Source organism: Aulonocara stuartgranti (assembly GCF_965226115.1).
Source record: "Aulonocara stuartgranti genome assembly, chromosome: 17".
Classification (NCBI taxonomy): Eukaryota; Metazoa; Chordata; class Actinopteri; order Cichliformes; family Cichlidae; genus Aulonocara; species Aulonocara stuartgranti.
In genome coordinates, this window is record NC_138953.1 from 17,156,461 (window position 1) to 17,172,877 (window position 16,417).

The 16,417-nt window shown below is 47.8% G+C and overlaps 3 protein-coding genes across 4 annotated transcripts; 2 read left to right on the top strand and 1 right to left on the bottom strand.

The window, feature by feature from the left end:
- Nucleotides 1-624: 624 nt before the first annotated feature.
- Nucleotides 625-3,867, top strand: gcc1 (GRIP and coiled-coil domain containing 1). Of its 2 annotated transcripts, none has more exons than XM_082510591.1 (4): nucleotides 625-861; nucleotides 1,037-1,442; nucleotides 1,566-2,219; nucleotides 2,362-3,867. In XM_082510591.1, exons 2-4 carry the CDS (start codon nucleotides 1,077-1,079, stop codon nucleotides 3,619-3,621), a joined length of 2,280 nt encoding a protein of 759 aa, XP_082366717.1. In that variant the 5' UTR covers nucleotides 625-861; nucleotides 1,037-1,076; the 3' UTR covers nucleotides 3,622-3,867. The 2 variants fall into 2 exon arrangements, with proteins under 2 accessions (XP_082366717.1, XP_082366716.1); XM_082510590.1 differs by having other exon boundaries at nucleotides 627-861; nucleotides 991-1,442.
- A 680-nt stretch (nucleotides 3,868-4,547) lies between these two features.
- dennd6b (DENN/MADD domain containing 6B) lies at nucleotides 4,548-10,413 on the bottom strand. The gene is made up of 21 exons (XM_082510998.1): nucleotides 10,397-10,413; nucleotides 9,298-9,538; nucleotides 8,456-8,494; nucleotides 8,337-8,379; nucleotides 8,144-8,253; nucleotides 7,987-8,067; nucleotides 7,797-7,902; nucleotides 7,629-7,708; nucleotides 7,489-7,551; nucleotides 7,348-7,403; nucleotides 7,137-7,259; nucleotides 6,955-7,050; nucleotides 6,720-6,814; nucleotides 6,499-6,564; nucleotides 6,362-6,426; nucleotides 6,203-6,292; nucleotides 6,044-6,097; nucleotides 5,861-5,970; nucleotides 5,679-5,781; nucleotides 5,531-5,605; nucleotides 4,548-4,999 (listed from the first exon to the last, which is right to left on the bottom strand). Coding segments are annotated over exons 1-21 (1,830 nt in total). The 5' UTR covers nucleotides 10,399-10,413; the 3' UTR covers nucleotides 4,548-4,867.
- lta4h (leukotriene A4 hydrolase) lies at nucleotides 9,722-16,272 on the top strand. The gene is made up of 19 exons (XM_082510997.1): nucleotides 9,722-9,971; nucleotides 11,225-11,355; nucleotides 11,433-11,553; nucleotides 11,996-12,064; nucleotides 12,218-12,322; nucleotides 12,414-12,466; nucleotides 12,549-12,621; nucleotides 12,812-12,952; nucleotides 13,046-13,069; nucleotides 13,164-13,234; nucleotides 13,867-13,978; nucleotides 14,077-14,221; nucleotides 14,299-14,402; nucleotides 14,602-14,672; nucleotides 14,752-14,806; nucleotides 14,884-14,979; nucleotides 15,045-15,127; nucleotides 15,217-15,321; nucleotides 15,925-16,272. The coding sequence occupies exons 1-19, from the start codon at nucleotides 9,741-9,743 to the stop codon at nucleotides 16,061-16,063; spliced, it is 1,929 nt and encodes a 642-aa protein (XP_082367123.1). The 5' UTR covers nucleotides 9,722-9,740; the 3' UTR covers nucleotides 16,064-16,272.
- The last annotated feature ends 145 nt before the right edge of the window (nucleotides 16,273-16,417 follow it).

The following is a 16,417-nucleotide window of genomic DNA, read 5'->3' on the forward strand; positions in this document are numbered from 1 at the left end:
TCTGCGCATGAAGTGAAGTTCATGAGCTGCGAGGAACACTTTCGGCTCCGGGACAGCCATTTATATTAATACGTTTAATTTATATGTATATATGTCACTATGGTCACGTCATTATACAACAGAACATAACAAAGTGAAATACACACGTACTGATTGTGTGACAGTGCTAAAAACATATATGTGTGTAGAATAATAAAGCGTTTTCTATTGAAGAACGGAGGAGCAGAATTTAATACACAGAATCATGAAAATATTTTCAATCAATGATCAACCAACAAAGTTAAAATTAAGTTCTAATAAGATTATTTTTAATCTATTATTTTGTTTTTTTGTTAATCATAGTTCAACAAATTTCCCACGTGTGGGACTAATAAAGGTTATCTTCTAAAATTTGTACAAAATAAGAAAAAAAATGTTTTCTCCCAATAAACAATCAATTCAAAATACTGTATTGCTTTCAGAAATGTTAAACATATTAATGGTAAATATATATATCTGCTTTATTGGTTGTGTTTGGCTGTTTATTTAATTTAAATCAGTGAGTTTTTAATTTAAATCAGCTAAAAAAAAATAAAAATCATCCTATTTTGCATTTTCCTGACGTCCGTGAACAAAGTAGTAAACTCCCGCCTCCTCCGTCTCAGTCCCTTCCGGTTCGATCCAACATGGCGGCTGTTGACAGATGAAGCTTTGAGTCGGATTTTACTCATCGATTAGGTCGATTATTGACCAACTGTGACGGACAGGTTGTGAGTTTGTGATCCGGATCGAACCGGTTTGTCGGCGCAGTGTGAGGAGAGACGATCAAAGCGGCGGAAAAATCAATCAGAGGGAGAAACAAACACTGAGAAACAGAAAGAGGTGAGGAACTGTTTTCCTCCTCCTTCTTCTTTTGTGTTCCAGCACAAAGTTTCAGCTTCGCAGAAACCATCCATCGATAATTGATCGATGAGTGCTCTGAACAGCTGTTCTCCGTTTCCCCTCTAACAGGAAGTCAATGCTAAGGTTCTGTTCATGTTCTGGTGTCTGTGATCAGAGGCTCACCTGGACAGACCTGGTCAGACCTGGACGAGGTCATGGAGAAGTTCGGGATGAGCTTTGGTGGCGGTCCGAGCAGGAAGGAGCTGCTGGACACGGTGGAGTCCCAGAAGAAGCAGCTGATCCAGTACCAGACCCGCTTTAGGGATGTGGTCCGGGCCTACAAGAGCCTCCTGAAGGAGAAAGAGGCACTGGAGGCCAGCCTTAAGGTTCTAAGCGTGACCCAGGACCTGGACCTGACCCAGAAGGGTTCGACCATCGCAACACAGGAGCTTACCGAGGATGGCTGCTCGCTGCACAGCGAGGACAGCGTGGACACGGCGGCGTCTCTGGACATGGCCAGTGAGACTACGAGAGGCGACCAGAGCGAGGAGGACCAGGCAGAACTGGGAGGAAGGCTGGTGGTATGTTCCTTTGACAACTGAACTTAAATCACCAGAACACAGTTAGAACTTGATGACATCACCATCGCCATAACGCTCTGATGATGTCATGTCTTATTCTCTGACTCCATGTTTGTTCTGCAGGGATCTGAACCCGATGGCAGCTCTGAGAGTGGCAGCGTGGGGACAGAGCAGCAGCAGGCTACACCCCCTCCCAGCATGGAGGCAGACCGCAGAGTCGCCCAGTTGAAGAGCCAACTGAGCACGCTCACAAGCTCACTGGCCACGGTGACACAGGAGAAGTCGCGAATGGAAGCAAGCTTCCAGGCTGACAAGCGGCAGCTGAAACAGGAAGTTGAAGAGCTGCAGGAACATCTGGTCTCCGTGACAACACAGCACGAGGCGGAACTGCACAACCTGCAGCAGCAGCTTGCTGAAAGTCGCGCTCGCATCATTACGCAGCAGCACGAGCGCGAGCAGGAGCAGGGGGACCACGCTCAGCAGCTCCGCGAGCTACAGAGGCTCCTGCAGGCCGAGCGAGACCTCCGGCAGGACGCTGAGCTCCACCTCCAGGATGCCAGCACCGCCCTGCTTGTAACATCACAGGCCGTGGACCGGGGGACGGAGTCCGAGGCTCTCCTGCACCAAGTCAAGGAAGAGAGAGACGAGCTGAGGCGGAGGCTGCAGGCTGTCGAGGAGGAGCAACGAATACCCGACCCCAGAGTGGACGAGCTGCAGCAAGAATTGAACAAGCTGAAGAACCAGGTCCAGGAGCAGGTCCAGCTCGAGACCCGCAAGGTGAGCCCAGAACCAGGTCCAAACAAAGTCCCAATCAAACAGGTCCCAGTGAACCTGGTTTAACCACATTAAACAGTTTAAGCTCTAACAGACCATGTAAACTAGAACAGGAAGTGAGGTCATGTCTGTGTTCGTGTTGCAGGTGTGCGATGCAGAAGAGCGCGCTCGTGAGCGTGCTCAGTCGGCAGAGGCTCGGGTGGCGGTCCTGGAGCAGCGTGTATCGGAGCTGTCGGAGCTGCTGGGCTCGTGTGAGAAGGCGAGGCAGCGTGACCAGCAGGCAGCGCAGAGACTCCGCGATCGTGTGCTGCAGCTTGACACGGAGAACAAAACACTCGCCATCGCCGCCTCGAGCAGGGTGACCTCTGACCTCGGGCCAGACGAGCAACTGGATGTGGGGGCGCTGCGGGAGAAGCTGCAGAAGGTGAAGAAGTTGCTGCTCCTTGCGGCTCAGAGGAACCCCGACCAGAACATCCAGGACCTGGAGGTGGAGCCGGGTGCAGATGCGGCGGCGGCGGCTCTCGCCTATCAGCAGGAGCTGCGGCAGCTCAGGGATGAGTTTGAGCGCTACAAGGTGCGAGCGCAAGTGGTTCTGAAGAACAAGAACGCCAAAGATGGCTGCCAGGCACGGGAGCTGGAGGAAGTGCGCGACCAGCTTGCTGAGCTGCGTGAGAAGTACATAAACCTCCGCATGCAGAGTGACGAGGCCGAGGTCTGCCACCGCCAGCAGCTTGATGAGCGCCAGCAGCAGGCGGTGTCGCTGCAGCAGGCACACCGGCAGGAGGCGGAGCGTCTGGAGGCACTCCACCGTGACGAACTGTTGCAACTGGAGGCGGAGCTTCACAAGCAGCGTCAGCGCACTATGGCGTTGCTGGATGAGAAGGACCGCGAGCTGGAGAGGCTGCGGGCCGCTGCCGCCACACTCAGCTGGTCCAATCGTGCTCATAACACACCCGCTGACCCTAAAGAGAATGGCCCTGACACAGAGACCGACGCGATCAGCCAGGCACTGCGGCAGGCCACACCCAATGAGTCAACACTGCTGCTGTATGCTGAGCAGCTCGCACGTAAGGAGGTGGAGGTGGGTGCACTGCGGCGGCAGAAGAACCAGCTGGAGGAGGACACGCACCAGCTGCAGGCACAACTCATTACAAACGCCGAGCGCCATGATGAGGAGGTGGCAGCCCTGCGGGACCGCCTCGAAAAACTGATCCGGGACCAAAGCCGCGAGGGCGCCAACATGGAGTACCTGAAGAACATTGTGTACCGGTTTCTGACGCTGCAGGACGCCAACGGGCGCCAGCAGACGCTCACTGCCATCCTCACCATCCTGCATTTCAGCCCACAGGAGAAGCAGGATGTCACGAGGCTGCAGGGCAGCACCTGGTGGGTGGGACGCAGGTAGAGCACCTGAGGAAGAAAACACTCACCTGCAGGAAGAACACCTGGACATCTGAGCCATTGAAGGCATGGCTTTGTGCTGCGCTTGAGGGCATTGTGTTTTTCATCTTCCTGGTGTTTCTCTGACGGTTTGCTGATCTCTGAGCGTCTTGTGACTTCAAACACTACAAACACGTTAACATGTGACCTTCGCTGGTCAATCAGCTGATGTATATTTTTGATTCAGATTAAAATATTTTTCCTGCTTCAATCTGTGTCTGAGCGTCAGTGAAGTGCCTTGATGATGACACAACTCTAAATACGATTTGCCTGGTCCAGCCTCTTCAGGTGAGATCACCTGTCTACAGCTGCAGTTCCTGCTTTTACCAGCCTCTGATTGGCTCTGGTCTGAAAAGGTGAAGCTAAATTCACTTAACAGGTAGAGTGCAAACTGTACACGATGGAAAAAGTTGATTTGTGAGGAACAGTGAACACACCTATGTCAGATTACAGGTAAAGGTGTTTTTGAAGCCTGAAGCTTTGTTTTATTTCATGTTTCTGACAGACATACACACGTCACACTGATCAAATACTTCACCACTGAGCTTCTCTAACATCTGTCCACATCTACAAACACTGCCTTCAGGTGCACAGAACAAAGACAGAAATGTTCATAAATGTGTTTGCACTGATCTTCACTCAGACGTTCAGATGTGGAGCCTTAATTATTTTTATATAAAATAAATAAGGAAAAAGAAAGAATCAGGAGGTTTCCTTCTCGAGGTCTGAAACTGAAGCATTAAAGAGCAGCAGCATGAAGATCAAAGGCTTATGATGACGCCGTCAGACCACAAGAAGTTACATTTCACCATGACATGAGAGGAAACTTAAAGCCTTTCTGTTCAGTCTGAATCCTGGAGGACATTAAAATAAAACAAACATGAATAAAAGTCAGAGGACAGCAAGTGCTCAGACTTTAATTTCAAAATAAAGGTTTACAAACAAACAGAAAGTGGAGCTTCATTCTTAGTGTTACATTCCGTTTGTGGAGATGATAGAAAAATACGACTTCTGTGAAACACGAACAGCCTGATTCCACCGTCAGAGAAACCAAAACACCAGAGCAGCAGCTCGATGGAGACAGGTAATAAAGTTTAAATAAAATTTAAATATTCCAAAAACTGAAGATTTGAGCCGATGTTGGTTTTTCTGTGGAGTGTGAAGATGCTGATGAACACAAGCGTGCGTCCTGGCTGTGGGGTTAGCTGTCGTCACGGTGACGCGCCTGTGCCGAGCACAATCTGCAGGTCGGCAGGCAGCGAGCTGATGATGGAGGAGATGAAAGAGTCGAGTTTGTCCATCACACCGTCTCTGAGCTGCAGCTGCTGACGTCGAGCTTTAATCTGAAAAGCCACACACACTTCCTGTCCTCAAAAACTAGACTTTTGACATGAAACCAACAAAGAAGAAGCAAACGATCCTAGTTGCAGGCCACCACCTCACTTTGGATTAAACCCAGATAAGGATCCTGAATTATTATCATAGCTTCATTTTCATAACAAAGTTTCATCTCTAAGCTTTAAAACAAGAAACCAGAAAATATTTTTCCCCCAGTCTCCTCTGTGGCCCAGGGCAGCATCATCTCCATCACAAATATGATGGATTTTACCCCAAACATGAACTTTTATTACAGGCAGACGTCCCAGCGTTAGTGAACGCTTTAGCGTCCATGGTCAGTGAACGCATTGTCAAGTCCAGCTTCAAACTATCAAACCATCTCACTTTTGATTTAACTCTCAGGTAACTAAAATCTTTTTCACCTGCAGTTTTAAGTTTTACTTCTTCAAATTAATTTTTATCCTAAGCTTTTTATCGGTAACACAATTTTACATGACACTTTTTTCCTGTCTAACAAACTTCCTGTTGGAACTCACCAGCTTCTCTCTGAGCTTCAGAATCAGATCCACAACCTCCACCTCAGACTTGTCTTTGGTCCATCCCAGCAGGTCCTGCAGAGGACACACCTGGATTAGGGGCTGCACAGCTGGCTGATGGTCGAGCATTTTCGCTCAGATAACTTACCGCATCGCAGATGACCTCCAGGTGGAGACTCTCTAGCTTCTGTGTCATCTCTCGGTGGCGGTGACGGTACCAGCCGTCAAAGTTTGGAGACCTGAAGAACTTCCTGAGATGGAAACAGGAAGTAGAAACTTAAAGACAGGAAGACAGAAAACACCTGGATCACTCACACCCGTGAGGCTCACCTGTACAGTCCTATCCAATCACCTCTAAGCAGAGAGGTGAGCTGCGGGCCCGCATGGTCCAATGTGGACAGGAACTCGTCCTGACTGAAGGGGCGGATCTGAGGCGGAGTCTGAACGGAAACAGGAAATGTGTAACACAAGACAGCACTGTGACCTCATCACCACCACTCATTTCCTGTTTACCTTCCAGGGTGTAACGGATCTCTGCAGGGGCATCAGACTCGCCATGTAGCGTTCCTATTAGACAAAACACGCTGCTTACTGAGAACTGCTCTGTGATTGGACAAGTTATGCTTACATCATAAAGTACAGGCAATGCGAGCTGATTGCGCAACTACTTACCAGGGGGATAATGAAACTCTGCGTGAGCTCCAACAGGTGTCGCCTCAGGATGGCGCTCTGCACCTCCGACGGCCGCTTCCTTTGGATCCCCTGCAGGTAAACAGTCAGTCAGCGACACTCTGCATTACCTGTGTGTGCGGTGTGCTCAGGTGTGCTCACCTTCAGCAGCCTCTTGATCAGGATCTTGTCCTTGTGCAGAAACGTCTTGTAAGCCGTGTAGATTCCTGCCAAAACAAACCTTCAGCATGACAGACATCTACCTGAGCTCAGGTACAAACACGCCCCCACCGGCTTACCTGGTTTGGTGTCAAGCGTTTTCAGCTTAGAAAGTTTCTTCACCTTCACCTGCTTCGGTAAATCACCTGGAAGACATCAGAGACAGCACGCATACGTGATTAAAAAGGTCACAACAAGAACGGCGAAGACGATCTGAACAGCACACGCCTGACAGCCATGGCACTTCACAGAAACAGGAAGCTCACAGTGAACACGCAGGAAGAGGAGGAATACGGCGTACCTGCCATCTTGACCTCTCCCAGCCGGACGATGTGAGGCCAGCTCTGAAACGTCTTGATGAAGAACGGGTTGGTGACGCCCAGCACGACGCTTGGTCTGAACAAGAGAAGAAGAAACAGGTAATCACACGTGAGGCTGGAACATCTGTCGACCGCTTTCCTAAACTTAGGCTTTAAGTGTCCCAAGGGTGTGTTTACAGCACAGGTGTGTTCAGGCTCCAGGTGAGCATGACTCACGGCGCCTGCGTCCTGGTGGTGTACTCCCTGAACTCGCTGTCATGGATGGTGAAATAGGGTCGGAAGTCGCAGCAGAACTTCAGAGGGCTGATGGAGCTGTGGACACACATCGTTATCATGGTAACAACAGAAACACCATACTCTGATTGGATGCTGGGGGCTCGTTGTGACCCCTCAGTTACCTGATGAGAGCCAGGACTGTTTCCGAAGAAACGGTGGGAGATGGAGCCATAACGACAAGCGGCTCCCCGAGCAAGGTAAGTTCCCAGAGCATCTGCAGGTGGATTAGAATGGACTGGAAACACCTGAGCAGGACACAGGTGAGACTGAGATTAACCAATCAGAGAGCACACCTACACTTGAGAAACATAGAACACCTTAACGAGTACTGACTTAAACAGGTCCAGCTCGTGGATGGTGGGCAGAAGGGTCGGCACCGGCAGCAGGTTCTGAGCATGCATACAAAAAACTTTATTAACAACAACAACAAGAAGAATAAACATTATTAACAAGATCAAAGCAACAAGACCTCACCTCTTTAGCCGTCTGTCGCACTGGACTTCCCCCAGGTTTGTCGAATTTAGAAGGAATCCTCACCTGAAACATGAGACACACAAACACCTGTAAACCACATCCCTTCTGTCACCTGTGAGCCAGGCCACTTCTCTCCTCACCTGTAAGATAACGCCCATTACGGGCAGGTTGAGGGTCTGCCCAGGTACAGGTGAAGGCCATTGGTCGATCTCGTTACAAACTACGGGGATGAGCAGAGGAAAAACACGTTAAGGGCCATTCTGAAACCTGATTGCCTCCCAGATATGATCCAAGCATGATGTGATTACCTGCTTCAAGGCAGGGCTCATGCTTCTCAAAGAACTCAGGTGCAATGGTCTGCATCAGCGAGTGGAACAGGTGAGTGTATGGCAACCTTGACACCAGCACCAGGGACTGAAACACAGAGTCAAATGACTATCACCATCATGACCACCTGTGAGCAGGTGAATACAGGTGAACACAGATGTGTTTGGTGACCTTCTGGAAGTAGCCCCTCTTCACAGAGACGTCCTTCACTTGTCTGAAGTAGACGTAACCGAAGAAATGCGCTGTTTCTCTCTGACAGACAGAACAGAAATGTTACGCACCTGTGAGGCTGAAGCAATCAGCCATTTAGGAACCAGGTGAGTCTCACCTGCAGTGTGACGGGAGCGTCACGGTTGTAAAGGTCGTCTCTGAGCCTTGATGTTCGGCGACCGACAGACTGACGGAAGCGGAAGCTAAACTGAGTGTCCCCAAGGCACCCTGGGAAATAACAGACAGCCCACGTGACCTCTGACCTCCAACCTCTGACACCTGCAGTATTAATTAGCATTACCTCAGCTTACCTGAGTACGAGTCGGGGAAGGACAGGTAGCAGATACTGGTTTTCTGTCAACACGAAACAGAATCAGTGAAAGTGTAATCAACAACACTTACAGGTGATCAGGAAGCTGAAGATATTTACCTCTTTCTCTGTCAGCTTCACATCTTGAGGATAAACCAGCTGAAAGTAAACACAGGGGAAAATATTTCAGAATCTGCAGAAAATTCTGACGTTTTTAAGTTTTTCCGATCTGAGATAGCAAGAGAGGATTAATTAAACTTGCATATCGCCCTTCGTTATCCACAATCTTCTGATAAGCAGTTGCACAAAAAGTATAGTCTATAATATTTGAAACACTTCAGGTAATCGATTGGTTCTATGATGAGCTCAAGAGCAGTCTGATATTGTTATTATTTGTATTATATTACAAAATCTATCAGAATAATAATGAGAAAACAATGCGTTTTTTAAAACACGGATTGGTGCTTCTAGGCCAACATAGCTGTCTTTAATCCACAGACACAACTCCTTGAGTCCCACCACCAAACCCAGAATCCTGCTGATTTTACTTCTGCTGCCTTCCACGGATCCTTAACTGTCTCCTCCATTCAGTGTCTCAGTCATTACCACCTGTCCTTTACAGAGTATTCACATTTTAACACAGCATTCATCTTTATTTACCTCCACCATAAACGGAGCAACACCAGGTACAGGCAGGACAAGGCGAACACCGAGCGGTCAGATTTTTACGCTGATTGAATGAAAGCTGCGAGACGAGAATGTTTTCAGCCTGGTGTTTACCTGTTCAGGTGCGTTTCTCCACAGGTCACATGTGAACAAAGAATTCGGGGGGTTTAAATGGAGTTTGGTACAGACAGAGGAGCGGCTGTTTTTCAACTGAAATTACTCATCAAACCTCCGATCATCAGTGATCATTCATCATATCGATCACTAGCTATGCTAGCGATGCCAGGCTAACGTACCTCAATTGCTTGTCCGAGCTCCAAGTCGAACGTAACGACGCACGCGCACTCCAACCAGGAGGAGAAGCGGGCCCACCGGCTGCGGCTTTCCGCGCGCCCCGCCTCCTCCTGCTCCTCGTGTCGGGGAGAACCGGGACCGTCAAATGGGTCCATCACGACCGGACCAAAACGGCAGCAGCTCCGCGCATCACCATCCGAGCCTCCATCACCATCAGCGGGCAGAAGCCGGAGAGAGCTCCCCCTGTTGGACAAGAGAGAATGAACCCACACACACCGCTGCTGGAGAAAATCAAAGGCTGCCGGCTTTTATTTATTTATTTTACTAGTTTCTACTGATTTTTACTGCCTGTTACCCCAACAAATACATCCACACAAGTTTGATCTCTTATTATGAACAAATCACTGCTTTCTGTAACTTATTACTTTTATTGTGAAAAGGCCGGATGCGTGCGCAGCGTGTTCCGGTAGATTACCGGCCGCGCTCAGCTCGGCTCTCCAGTCTCTCAGCTGTAACCGGACTGAACGTCATGTCTGACCCGTGCTCCTTTTCCTCGTTCACCAGGTGCGTCACCAAGCACCTGAACCTGCACCTGCACCTGGACTTCGACAGGCACGTAATCAGAGGGAGGGTGGCGCTGACTGTGGAGGCGCTGGAGGACCGATTCTCTACGCTGGTAACGTCAACGGGACGCGGGGGGTTAGCCTCGATCTAACTGAACCTTTAGTGCTCACCAGAGTCCAACTAAAATCCGCTGGATTTAAGGGGAGTGCGTGCTTAGAGGCGAGCACGAAGAAGTAACGAGCCGGGTCACACTGACGGTTCCTCGGGTGTTCCTCTGTGATCCGGCACCGTGCAAGCGTTAAGGTGTGCCTGATGATTAACTTTAACCTCGGGGAGTACCGGTACCTTAATTCCAGCTGTTTTTAAATGGAGTCTGGTGTTAAGGCGTTTTTACAGACTTATAAAAACAGTTTGTCACTCAGCTTTAATAAACTAACCTTACTGTTTTAAAGTTTTAAAACGTGATTTTACAAACTGAAGCTTCACATATTTACGATCTTTAAAACTCTAACTGTGATATAAATCATTTTTACTTACATTTTTACTTAATTATTGATCTTTATTCACGTCGCATTTAAATTGTGACGCTGTGTGACATCCTCGAGCTTCGGGACTGATCGGGTTTAATAACTGCTTTATTAAAACAAACTCGTTAACTTTAACCTGTTGTTTTGGAAAAACTGTGACAGGTGAGTATCTTTCAGATAGAACAGGTGTGTCCAGGCTAAGTTCTTTAAATTCCACAGAAGCCTGCACCCCTACTGGAAACTGTGGTTCAGTTCACTGTCTGTGGTTATTCTTGCGCTTTGTTACTTCACCATCGACTCTCACCCGTGAGTGTCAGATTTCAAATTTTGAATCAGTTCTGTAAATATATTCAGAGCATAAAAACTTAAAATGGCTCTTTTCTGGATGGAGTTTGGCGTGACACCAGTCAGCTGAAGCCATAGACTGAAGTTTAGTAAAACAGGTGTGCAGGAGAGCAGACTTTTCACTTATTTGTTTTTAACAGTTTTCATAGCTCAGGTTTGATTCTGCAGCTGCAAGACGGTCGCCTGTAGAAAGGTAAATGTAACATTAAGCCCCCAGTGGTTTTCTGTCTTTCTACCTCCGTAATCCCCTCCCTTTTGCACCCATCTTTGGGTGCATGGTTGCTTAAGAGGTTAACCCTCACCTGTCCATAAGGCAGACAGATAGACACACAAGTAAAATAAGTTTTTCTTTGAATGGACTCTGGTGTGACGTGGCTCAGCTTTAAGACAGAGTGTGTAAGGTGACCTTTGTGCAGGTAGGACAGGTGAATATTTATCAGCAGGTTCAGGTGCTGACACAGCAGCTCGGTAACTGGGGTTTTCTGTACCACAGACTTTGGACAGCAGTGACCTGAGCGTGGTGTCGGTGACGGCCAATGGGCAGCCGGCGCGCTTCAGCCTAGGGCCCAAACACAGCTTCAAGGGGACCCCATTGGAGATCACGCTGCCCTTTGACCTCTCCAGGTGACTCCGCCCTCCACTCTCTCTGTCCTTATGGCCTGTCTTTTCTAATTAAATTCTAACGTCTGCTGTCCAATCAGAGGGCAACATGTGATCGTGGAGGTGACCTATGAGACGTCTCCATCAGCAACAGCACTGCAGTGGCTCACGCCTGAGCAAACTGCCGGGAAAAAGCACCCCTACCTGTTCAGCCAGTGCCAGGTGAGCCATTTACCCTCACCTGAGCTATATCCAATATAAATGATTAAAATTTTCATGTTTAAATTTGAATTCAGAGAAATTCTAGATTTTTTCTCTTTTGAAACCTTTTTTAAGTTATAAAAGGTTAAAATAAAAGTTTTAAACTGAAGTTTACTGTAAACATATTTTTGGTTGATTACACCTGAAACGCTGCATACGAAAACCTTCAACAGAAAGAAAAGTTCCACTTTTTGTGGTTTTTCTGTGAACTGTTGAAACTTTGTGAAACTGCAACCATTAACAAACTGCTTCCCTGTTATTCTCGTTTTCTACCTTCTTCAAACTGATTTCACTGCTTTGTAAAGTTTAAAGCCTCAGTCTGCTGCAGAGCGTCCTCTGTACAGACCACCCCTGAACACAACATGCAGCTAATAGCCTTGGTGCCCTCTGTGCTGTCTTACAGGCTCATCACTGCAGGAGCATGATCCCCTGTCAGGACACCCCATCCATCAAGCACACCTACTATGCTCAGGTAAACAAACACCACTGACATATTATTGATTATTAAAATTATTAATAATTGTTAAAAAAAACACCTGAACAACATTCATAGCATCACCTCAGTGCCCAGAGCCTGATATTAGTCTCTCAGGTGTGTACTTGTGTGTGGGTACCTGTCCCTCAGGTGTCTGTCCCTAAGGACCTGGTGGCGGTGATGAGTGCAGTGAGAGATGGACAGGAAGTCGATCCTCAGGATAGTGGTCGGATCATCTACAGGTTCAGGCAGACGGTAGGGGGAGTCTCTTTCTTCTCTTCATCACCTGACATCATCATCACCAGGCCTCAGGCGTGACTGTCCTCTGTTTGACCTCTGATCTCAGGTGCCTATGCCTTCCTACCTGATAGCCATTGTGGCTGGAGCTCTGGAAAGCAGGTACAGATTGTCTTACCTCTTCTGATGTCACAGCATCAGCTTCAGCAGGTAAACTTAACTCTGTGCTCTGATTGGTTGGCAGGGAGATCGGGCCAAGGACCAGAGTCTGGTCGGAGAAAGAGTTTGTGGACAAAGCAGCGTTTGAGTTCTCCGAGGTGAGAACCACAGACACACTGAGGCCACGCAAACAATGGAAAGAAGACACAGAACATGAGAACATACAAACATGAAAATATGAGAACATGTAAAACATACAAACATGTACAACATGAGAACACAAAAAAATGTAGAACATGCAGGACATAGAGAAGCTGGAGTGATGTTCGGGTGTTCCTTGTCTTTCAGACCGAAGCCATGCTGAAGACAGCTGAGGAACTGGCTGGACCGTATGTTTGGGGTCAGTATGACGTCCTGGTTCTCCCTCCATCTTTCCCCTACGGCGGCATGGAGAACCCATGTCTGACCTTTGCCACGCCCACCTTGCTGGTACGTACAAACAGGGGGCCAATCAGGTTGTTCATGATGTGTCAGTGTCATGAGACTGTTAATTCTGATCAGCTATTTCCTGTCTGTTTTCAGGCTGGAGACAAATCTCTGTCTGGTGTGAGTACAAGACTCTTCCCACCTCACCATGTGATCATGCATTATAATTAAATTACCTTCCATTCCTGTCTGTGACTGTGCATGTGTCCTACAGGTGATTGCCCACGAGATCTCTCACAGTTGGACTGGAAACCTGGTGACCAACAAGACCTGGGAGCATTTCTGGTAAACAAACAAACAGGTGGAGCTCAGCTCAAGGGTCTCAGGTGTTTGCAGAGACGTGTAGAGAACCCATGGACGCCTCAGAAGATAAAATCTTAAAACCAGTTTTGAGACATGCTCTAAGTCACAAAACCCGATGCAACAGAACAGGCCCACATTTGCTCAGGTGTCCAGGCACTGTGTAGGTTTTCAGAGTGAAGTCACAGCTTTGGGACAGACACTTTGTGGAACTTATGGGTTCTCTGAAATGGGATCAACTCATGGTGGGGTTGGTTTACCTGGAAAGATTCACTCTGAGGTTAGCTGAACGAAAATCATCCAGGGTTCGACTTCACAAAAGCAGAAATCATTAAGAAATACCAGCGTTTGAGGGTCAGGTGATGCAACGTATTGGCTGACCCGTCCCCACTGCTGACCCGATAGCTCGCTGAGACCGTCCTTTTGAAAATCTTTGATTTACTTTGGTTTTCACAAGGAAAAATTCAGACAACTGTTACAGCTGATTGACACACAAAGTGGTGGGAAGTACTGTAAAGGATTACCTAGGCAACCAGACATTGCATTTTCCACTGTCGGCTCCAACAAGATGCTTATTATTACGTCATTATTTGACGTCAGCATGTTTGTACCTTCAGGCTGAACGAGGGTCACACGGTCTACCTGGAGAGGATGATCGGCAGGTGTTTGGAGAGCGAACAGTTCAGGCAGTTCAAAGCCATCGGAGGCTGGAAGGACCTGCAGGACTCGGTGAGAACTCAAACATTATACACCTTCACCTGTGTCACATCCACAGTCTGACATGAGGCACGTTTTCCTTCCACTCACCTGTGCTCATCATATCTCAGGTGAACACCTTTGGAGCCAACAACCCTCTGACCAACCTGGTGCCCAGCCTGCAGGACGTCAGTCCTGACGATGCCTTCTCCTCCGTGCCGTACGAGAAGGGCTTTGCTCTGCTGTATTACCTGGAGGAGCAGCTGGGAGGGCCAGGTAACACCTGCACACTCCTGCACACTCACCTCTTTCCTGTTCAGTTGCTGACACACCTGTTGATCTGTTTTGCTCAGAGGTGTTCATGGGCTTTGTGAAGTCGTACATCCAGCGGTTTGCCTACAGCAGCGTCACCACAGAGGAGTGGAAAAACTACCTGTTTGCCTACTTCAAGGACAAGGTGAGGAACAACTGGACACTCAGGCAGAGTTACAGTGACTGGAGGGAAGGAACATCAGCTTGGCAGGTTTTGGTCAGAGGTCAGATTGTTACAAGAAAAGACAAATATTTACAGGGTGATCAGGCAGAAACTCCAGATGTGATAGATAGGTGGGTTCAAAGGTCAAGATGGAGCCTTGAGATGAGTTTTTGTGTCTCAGGTGGACATCCTGAACAAGGTGGACTGGAACGCCTGGATGTTCACACCTGGGATGCCTCCTGTTAAACCTCAGTAAGTACTCAGACTTCCATCTGGTCTCTGATTTCTAAAAACAATCTGATTCCTTTGTCCTGATTGGCTGTTGTTTCAGATACGATACCACGATGGCTGACGCCTGCAACGCTCTCAGTCAGAAGTGGCTCCAGGTGAGACCTGAATCTGGTGAGGACTCTTGAGTGATTTTATGTTCAGGCTCAAAGCTCCATCCTCTGTCCCCGTTCAGGCTAAAGACCAGGACCTGAACAGCTTCAAGCGGTCCGATGTGAAGACTCTGTCATCCCACCAGGTCATCGAGTTCCTGTCACTGCTACTGCAAGAGGTAACCACACTCCACATTAACTCCCTACAGTCCACTTCCGTTCACTCACCTGTTCCTTCCTTCAGGATCCGCTCCCTCTGACTCACGTGAAGAAGATGCAGGAGATTTACGATCTCAACGCCTATATGAATGCAGAGATCCGCTTCAGGTGAGTCTTTCAGCAGGTATAAATGGGACTTTCATTTTAAAACCTTCCCCTCCTTAAAGCCTCTTGGTGATTGGCTGTGCTCCCTCCAGGTGGCTGAGGCTGTGCGTCAGGTCCAGGTGGGAGGAAGCGGTTCCACTAGCGCTGAAGATGGCGACCGACCAGGGCAGGATGAAGTTTACACGACCACTCTTCAGGTCCTTACACTTCAACAGTAGTTTCACTAGAACAAAACTCCACATCACTGACCTTCATGTTTGTTTTTACCGTTTGTTCTATTGTTTCTTCTGTGTTTTTACTGTGCCTTTACCATTTTTACCCTTCCACTTTAAAGACTTATGAGGTATTATCGTCACCCTCCCGGGGACGTGGCATGAACACCTAAGTTTGTGAGTGTGATAACTCGAGAACAAGATGACATAAGAGTTTCAAATTGGTCCCATAGCTGTATCTACTAAAATTCTCAGACGAGATCAAGCTGACTGACCTTGGCCTTATTGCCAAGGTCAGAGGTCAAGTTTTCTAAAACTCTTGCAATGCAATAACTGAAGAAGGTTATCTAGGGTTTTCAAATTGGACCATAAGTTTCTACTAAAAATCTTGGATAAGTTTTGAATCTGACTGACCTCAATCTCAAGGTCAGAGCAAGTTTTCTGAAAATCGTGTTAATCTGATAACTTGAGAACACGGTGATGTAGGGTTTTGAAATTGATACCCGAGGTGTGTCTGCTAGGAGGCAGCACTGATTCTCTTACTGTGTTTCTGCTGTTTTAATCATTGTGGCTGTGCTTCATCTTCAGGGAGGTGTTTAACTTTGAGAAGTTTCGTGATGAAGCTCTTCGAGTGTTTCTGGCTCATCGAGCGGGGATGCACCCGGTCACCTCCGGACTCGTCTCGAAGGACCTGAAGGTGGACGTCAGCAACGCCGCCAGTCAGTAACAGCAGAAACGAGTCCAGAACCAGTCAGAGACCAGTACCGATCAACTTCAGCGCCAAAGCAATATTATATCACAGCTGTTATTTCTTGGCTGGTTCTCTCTGATGAAAGTTTAATTGAATCCTCTTTTTCCTTTTTATTCCTTTCAAATATTTCGTCTTCAGCAGAAAAACAAGACGATTTTATAAAGAAATAAACTGAGTAAACTTTGGATTCTTGTTGTTCATTCAGATCTCAGCTGGGGTCACACAGGTCATGTGTGATCGTGTGCTGTTTGTAGTTTCAGTGTTTACATTTTCACTTTATTCTAATTGCACAAGTAGAAAATCGCTGGGGTTTTTATTATTTTAGGCATA

Bases quoted from the DNA above. Each gene is read 5' to 3' on its own strand.
- gcc1 (XM_082510591.1), top strand. From the start codon at position 1,077: ATGGAGAAGTTCGGGATGAGCTTTGGTGGCGGTCCGAGCAGGAAGGAG. The intron at 1,443-1,565 runs GTATGTTCCTTT...TTTGTTCTGCAG, and splicing joins AACTGGGAGGAAGGCTGGTG to GGATCTGAACCCGATGGCAG. The intron at 2,220-2,361 runs GTGAGCCCAGAA...TTCGTGTTGCAG, and splicing joins TCCAGCTCGAGACCCGCAAG to GTGTGCGATGCAGAAGAGCG.
- lta4h (XM_082510997.1), top strand. From the start codon at position 9,741: ATGCGTGCGCAGCGTGTTCCGGTAGATTACCGGCCGCGCTCAGCTCGG. The intron at 12,622-12,811 runs GTGAGAACCACA...CTTGTCTTTCAG, and splicing joins CAGCGTTTGAGTTCTCCGAG to ACCGAAGCCATGCTGAAGAC. The intron at 15,128-15,216 runs GTGAGTCTTTCA...TGCTCCCTCCAG, and splicing joins AATGCAGAGATCCGCTTCAG to GTGGCTGAGGCTGTGCGTCA.
- dennd6b (XM_082510998.1), bottom strand. The intron at 6,565-6,719 runs GTACGCCGTATT...GATGTCTTCCAG, and splicing joins GGGAGAGGTCAAGATGGCAG to GTGATTTACCGAAGCAGGTG. The intron at 6,098-6,202 runs GTAAGTAGTTGC...TTTGTCTAATAG, and splicing joins AGAGTTTCATTATCCCCCTG to GAACGCTACATGGCGAGTCT.